Genomic DNA, 7,409 nt, shown 5'->3' on the forward strand with positions numbered 1-7,409 from the left:
AGTGTTCTGTAACGGGAGTCGATCGAATCATACAAGTCGAACGGAATAAAGAATGCAAAATTCAAACTCGAACGAAAGTGTAAATTCGTTCGTATCACAAATCCGTCGGATTGCAGAATCGGGGTGATTGATTGTAAAATCATATCTATGCAGATTCGAATCTGAGAAACTGGAACCTACAGAAAAACTTTCCTTCTCTCAATCCGTGGTGGGACAAAGATTGCTCAAAGTTGGAAGAAGAATAAAAATTCAACGAATAATGAGTTTAGAAAGAACGAAACGCCTGACAATTATTGGAAATACACGGCATAAGGCTCGAAAATGGACAACTTGATTGACGCAGATACTGGCGTCGATTCGTAGGCGAATTAACGAGAGAAACATTAATTCACTCTACGAAAGGTAGTGATGAATATTCAACCGGCTGGATGTTCGACTTCGTCAAAAAAAAGTATGCCCCGACTCTGTACCACAACCGAAGATCAGCAGCCTAACGACACCAGACAATAACGAAACACAGATTCCAATGGTGGAGTTCTCGCTTGCACTGTTGTCATGTAACAATAAAGCACTAGGGTTAGACAGAATTAAATTCTATATGAAATGTTCAAAACGACGAATGTAACAATGAGAGGTTCTCTTTGTTTACTTTCTCTTTCGATTATTACTGTTAGTTGTTAGCAATCCTTCTTCACTCCACTCATTTTTACCGATAATAATAACTAAAGCTACAATCTTTGAATCTGCACTGGCGAAATTACCAAAAAAAAGCAGGAATGTTTCGCAATAATCGAAAGAGAAATTAAACAAAGAGAATCTCTCAGAAATCAGAATTGAACTTGTTGAAAAACTTGCCTGACTCTGCCAAAAGAAGGCGCTTACTGGATTTAGTTCAACAAGTGAGGGACATCGCCATTCAAAAACCAGCTTCCGATCACAATTCGTATCGACAATGACGCGGCTTCAGTTTAAGTCGCAGATGAGATCATCGAAACTTTTCTAAAAGACCGATACTTAATTGTCAAGGACAAGCTCTCCGGGTGAAGAAGCCAGGAAAGCAGTCGCCATATTTCCTGTGGAGAATACGAGAACACTTGAGAGTTCCCATTGTTCCATTTCGGGCAATGAATAAACAGACTTCTCAGCAAAATCGGACGCTTTCGAAGGTGATGTTTATGAAAGACCAGGTTACTTCAGTTTAGTATTTCTCGTTGGAAAACAAATGGATGTTGGCTAATTCCATGAAGTAATGGTGACGAAACGATTTCAATCGTGTGATGTTTCGGCTTTTGTCAAATGACTACAAGTTAGATGCGCATCTTCGGTGCATTGGGCTCGCGGAGTACGGTCTCTGAACTTGTGGCGACGGTTATCAAGGTGTAAAGTATGTCGTGTGGTCGTGTGTGGAGTATCGAGACTCCAGGACTGTGTTAAAGGACTTCCATAGGACCCAAAGTATACCACCTGATGTTCCGGTCGGGGATATGTTGGCTAGTCGGAGTACTTCTTGTGAAAAGAAAACAACGAAGTCAATTGGAAATAAGACTAAAATTCGCCCCTATCCCCAGTGGTATGAATTCAAGTGACAATATAGAATGGACAGATATGGAACATGACACGATCACCGATCCGAATCATCTAATCTAGAGGTTACTAATGCCGTTTTCGTTTTTGAACCTAGACGCGGGCTACTCTCTGACTCCGAGTAAAACGAACACGTGGTACGCGCCCTAAACAACTCATGAAAAAAAGAAAAAAATAAAACTCGGCTGGATGCGTGGTGTGACCCGAGAAAATTTTCAGAGCGAAACTACGCGATTGGAGTCCGATCTAGAGCGACCTCAGGTTGCTAAAACAAACATATCAAACGTTGTTTTGGTGACTCTGGGTCAGCTTTCGGGCTGCTCTGATCAATAAACGAAAACGGTATAAGTTATCACGCGCTTTGATATAAGCAGATATACACCCCTATTCTATATTTCGATCGAATCGGATTACTTCGATCGAATGTGAAAATTTGCATTCTGTACTTCGATCGAGTGATGCTTTCGTATGGAAAACTCGAACTCGATCGAGACACAGAATGCAAAATTTCGCATTCGATCGAAATAATCCGGTTCGAACGAAATTCAGAATCGGAGTGATATTCAACGGTAGGATCGCCTGTCCCGTTTTGCTCTACGAAGTTAATATTATTGTGTGAACCAGAGTTCTCCGCCAAAGTGCTTTTCTTCGTCTTCCTATACGACATACCAACTATGACGTAAACGGTTCAGTTATAGGTTTACGGAGATGGTTCAACCGTGTTTCATCTGGGTATGATTTGAATGTGTCACGAAGCAGAACACGTAAATTTTCTGAATATTATTAGGAATTGTCATTGGGACAAATTGCGTATGTTGCTTGTAAATAATTAAATAAACTTTAGTATAGATGCACCGTTACAACACTGGTAGCGGAGCAGTAAAAATTGCAAAACTCACACAGTCTTCTAATACGGCCGATTCTCTATATCCGGAAATGTAGAAGAAGCATTCGTATTCACGTCGTCCAGTTATGTCTTTTATTTTGTTTTGTGTTTACATCTCATCAATAAGATGTTAATAAAAAACTCAGTTCGCTTTCACATATCATCCAAGTCATTCGATAAAACAAAACCGCTTATGTTGGGGACAGAAGAAACCAAGTACAGTATTGTGTAGTGAACAGTAGACCTCGAAAATGAGTGAACCAAACGAACAAAAGCTACCGCTGACACGAAAGAATACAATTATTGTTGACTTCAACCAGTGCAAAATTCGACCTTCGATACGAGAACTTCAAGGTTTGCTTAAGGAGCAAATGCATCTTGACATTAAACGTGTGCATCTACTTCAATGCAATAAGACCAATAATGTTGTTTAAATTCAGTTCTATAGAGAGTTGGATGCAATTCAATTCGCTAAAGACAATAATAATGTGCACTATGTGGAGCATGAAAACATCAAGTACAACATTCCAGTATATATGGAAGATAGTGCTATAGAAGTGCGTGTGCATGATCTTCCCTCAAGCGTCATCGATCTTTATATTCGCAAAACTATCTTTCTATCGAAAAAGAAAAGTGGAAGAATTTTTTCCCCGGTATTCTAAATGGCGTATGTTGTTACGCATGCGCTTGAGGAGGCTTATATGTGACATTCGGTCAGGATACAAGAATCCCGTGCAAATCATTTGTTACCTATGACAATCAGATGGCCACATATCAATATTGCCAAAAAGCTGTTCACTACGGTAAGCCATGTGATAAACTGGACAAGGAGACAACCACACCAAAGGACAACGGTGCTTCCTTCACACCAACCCCAGTACACCTGTGACAGTCACCAACAACAGTGAAGCATCCCCTTCAACGAAACCATCCAACGTATCCCCTATAGAACAAAGTACACCAGCTGCAGTTAACAACTTAGCATCCAATCAACCAGCAATTGCAAACAATGTACAACAAGACGCATCTACAGCAACTAGCAACAAAATCAACAACAATACCACCGATGCGGCAATGGATGACGAGACGAACCACGAACAAACTGCCCCTCAATCCTCGCAGGAGGGAAATGGAAGCTCCTCTCCCCCTAGAAAAAAGGTGACAACGAGATCCAATACAAAAAAAAATTATCTAAAAACTCAGCTCAATCGGCCACGTATAGCTTGTACGCAAATAGGCCTGAATAAAATATCTTTAAAAAAAAAATAAAAAAAACTCGGTAAAATTTTATTTGGTAATGGTATACTTTTATTACAGGCTCTTCAACCGGACAAGTTATCAAAGTTATACTTATTCTGCAGCTTCTTCCTGATCAGTAAACCTTTGATTAGTTTCTTCCAGTTTCCGTAAACCCTTTTTTCAAACTTTTCACGTTCCCGCTTTTCTTCCTGCTCCTGTTCCTGATACCAGGCGTCCACCACCAGATCCTTGTATTCCTCACAGACCACAAATCCGTCGTACACCGGATGACTGCTTCCACCGTGGAAATCAAATCCGGTTACGGCCTGGGCGCAATCAATTCCCAGCTTTTTGCAGATCCTATTCAAAGCGGGTACTGTGCGGAATAAATACAGAAAATTGTGCCATATGATTGAACAATGGTTTCATCAAAAGGTAAAACAGGTATACATACACTGCAAGTGAACGGTTTTCTTGGGCAGCATACAAGGTTTAAACAGTTCCACGTTGCCATAGGCATTACGTGGCACTATACCGTCTTCCGCGGTTGGTGGCTCATAGTCTTGCGTTTGCCAATAGCCATACAATTCCAGCGGCTGAGCTGGAAGCATCTGTCCCGATGCCTACAATTGAATAAAAAAAACATTGGCATTAGAGAACAATTTTTTTCTGTTAGAGGACACCTACCCGATCATATTTCGGCCGAGCAGACACAATTTTGTACGGCGTTTCAAAAAGTTTGACCGTGCGGGCCTGTTTCAACCATATTTCTCGCGAATGCAGTGTGTGAACACATTCCCTCGCGTACACCGGCTCTTCTCGGATGAAGCCCAGGGTGGGTGCTTCCGGTGGATAAATCGCCTCAAATTTAAGCAGATGCCGCTTCAATGCGTACAGTGGATGATTTTTGAACTCGCTGATAGTGGTCGGAAGCGGTTGTTCCAGCAATGCCTGATTTAGGCAGCGATCCTCTTCGATATCTCGTGCCGTTTTCTTGCCTTTGAATTTCTCCAATGCTCTATCTAGCCATTCCTGCTCTACGCGCAGCTTTTTAGTGCTAGTACCATAGTTCGGGCAGTATCGTGTTGTAACATCTTTTATGCTACCATCATTGTTCCATGCTAGGACGTATACCAACGGAGCAGAAGCCTGTTTAACGATGTGATCCAAACAGTGAACTTTACCGCTGGTAACGTCCACAGGAATCCACTGTTCTTCCTCCTCGGCGTATACTTCAATCCACAAGTTTATACCGGTTTTCGGTTTCGGTTTCTCGCCACGGGCGTTGGCGCATTCGTCGTCGGTCGATAAAACGCGACGATCCAGCCGTCGTTTCAAGTGTTTATCAACGTATTCTATTTTAACAACTTTGGGTGATTCTGTTTTGAATGATGTGGCAGTTTTGGACGGTTTGTGCAAGGCAGATTTTTCCAAGGAGTTGTTGGATGCTTTCGCCACCGATGAATTTGAAGAATGTCCTGCTTTTGGTTTAGCATCTGGCATTTTGGTTGTCAAAGTTTTGCTTCCAGCTATTGCTTTACTATCACTTTCAGTAGATTTACTGTCTGAAATTAGATTTTTCGTATTGCTCTTTGAAGATTTCGGAATTTGGCTCGTAGATCCAACATCCGTTGCATGAACAGTTTTGTTATCCTTAGATTCACGCTTATCTTTATAGTCAAACCTAGCCACAATGGTAGGGGACGCTTTCGACGCTATCGGATTCAATGCTTCATTCTTACGTTGCTTTCGTGTTTTCCTTGGAGAAAATAATGAAATTTCCTGTGGTTGTGATGTTGAGCTCTGTAATAAATGTTACTAGCTTTTCACATAACACGTTTATTTCTACCATCTACGTTACCTTCGAACCGTGGTCGTTCGATGATGTTGATGAGTTGGTTTTAGCAGTTGCCTTCTTTAAACTACCCAATGTCTGAATATCCTTTGTCGACTTACTTTTTTTCGTTGGAATATCATCACCTCCGTCTAGCTGTGGTATTTTTACTTGTTCGCTTCGTTTTCTTTTACTGCTGGATTTTGTTGAATCAACGGACGTTGTTTCTTTATCATTGGTTCTCTTAGTTCCTTTGTCACTAGTGGAGCTGGCAGTGGCAGTGACCTTATTTTTCCCTTTCACCGATGTAGGTTCCTTTTTTGCAACATCCGATTGGTGAAGTTCGCTTTGAGGTAATTTTCTTGGAGCAACAATCAGCGACATAACCAGCCGACACTGAACACCAACCGCACGAAGTAGTATGATGAAAATCAGTACAAAATCTCGCTCACATATCGCTGCCTTGGTCAGCATTTGTAACCGAAGGGATGTCTCCAATGATGGTAGCTTTTTGAAACGGCTGTATACTTGCTTGTCTTTTAGATCTACAACTGTACGATAGAATCGAACAATTTGTTCAAAGTATTCTAGATCAGTGCGATCTTTAGGGTAACATTTTTGCGATGGGATCATGGTAAGGGCCAGGGACAAAAGTTTTGTACTATTCAGAATGCTGTTAACGTAGTTTCCGTGTCCAATGGCCATTAAAGTATTCACTTTATGAAGAATATTTTGATTCTCCCGTTTCTCACGATTGATGATTCTTTTAATACATGCTTCCATATCAATTTCATTTCCACATTTCCCTTTTTGAGTCTTATTACTGTCCAACTTGAGTGTAATTTGTAGATTTTGCTGATGGCTAGCTTCTTCCTTTTCTTCCACTTCCTCCCAATCAGATTCCGAATCATGTTTTTTTCTTTTATTTTTCAGGGTCAGTTTTTTACTACTTGATTGACCGTGCTGATGTTCTCCTATTGCTAGTAAATTACCGATGTCCGTTGAGTCACAAGAGTCAACCTGTTTCGAAGCGAAATTCGAAACACTTGCCTTTGCCTGTTCTATTTTTCTGTTGAACTCACTTAAACCTTCGAATTGTACGAAACTCTGAGAGGTCTGATTGATTTTCTTAATGAGCTTTTTGTTCGATTCTCGCTTCATAGTTTCATCTTGTTCAGAAGCTTCTTCGTCCTCAGAAGAGTCAGTAAGTCGCATTCCAGCATTGCAGTCAAAGTTGGGAGCTTCATATGCCTGACTCGGACATGCTTTCGATGTGAAAAAATCCGAGTTCAAATCGAGTTTATCAGCTTCCACGAGATGTTCATCGCCGCTACTTTCTGAATCACTGCCTTTAGTATTGTGAGCTTTACGTTCAGCGGCATTCTTTGAACTGTACTTTTCATAAAGTTTTTTTCGTTCCGTGCTGGTTAATTTTGTTTTTACCGGGACACTCGTTTTTCTGTAAATAAATCGCGGTTAATGGAAGAATTATTTGTAGATAAATCTACTCACTTCGATGATAATTTGTTTTTGCGATTGGCATTTTTTGTGTGATTTTCGCTTGCATCATCATCGCTACAATCGGAGACATTTTCATCTGACTCCGATTCTGTCAAGGATTGACGATGATTTTTACGGGAGGGATTGGCTTTCTCGGGTAGCCATTCATCTTCGCTAGCGGAAAAGTCCGTGCCGGGATCGTCGCTGTCGGTCATGAAATTGTCGCTCATCGTAGCGCACCTATAACAAAACTTGCACAATAATAGTAAAACACTTATTTGTCATAACAGTTATTATCTGATTTCGCAGATATACGAAACAAACGAAATTTGCAAAAAAATTCTACTTTCATGAATTTGTTTTATG

At 40.8% G+C, this 7,409-nt stretch overlaps 1 protein-coding gene across 1 annotated transcript; it reads right to left on the reverse strand.

Annotated features, from left to right (window-relative positions):
• Positions 1-3,771: 3,771 nt before the first annotated feature.
• On the reverse strand, positions 3,772-7,409 carry LOC131430664 (DNA repair protein complementing XP-C cells homolog). Its single transcript, XM_058595809.1, has 5 exons — positions 7,056-7,409; positions 5,571-7,002; positions 4,397-5,512; positions 4,164-4,332; positions 3,772-4,085 (listed from the first exon to the last, which is right to left on the reverse strand). Exons 1-5 carry the CDS (start codon positions 7,271-7,273, stop codon positions 3,793-3,795), a joined length of 3,228 nt encoding a protein of 1,075 aa, XP_058451792.1. The 5' UTR covers positions 7,274-7,409; the 3' UTR covers positions 3,772-3,792.

This window comes from Malaya genurostris, chromosome 2 (assembly GCF_030247185.1).
Source record: "Malaya genurostris strain Urasoe2022 chromosome 2, Malgen_1.1, whole genome shotgun sequence".
In the NCBI taxonomy this organism is placed as follows: Eukaryota; Metazoa; Arthropoda; class Insecta; order Diptera; family Culicidae; genus Malaya; species Malaya genurostris.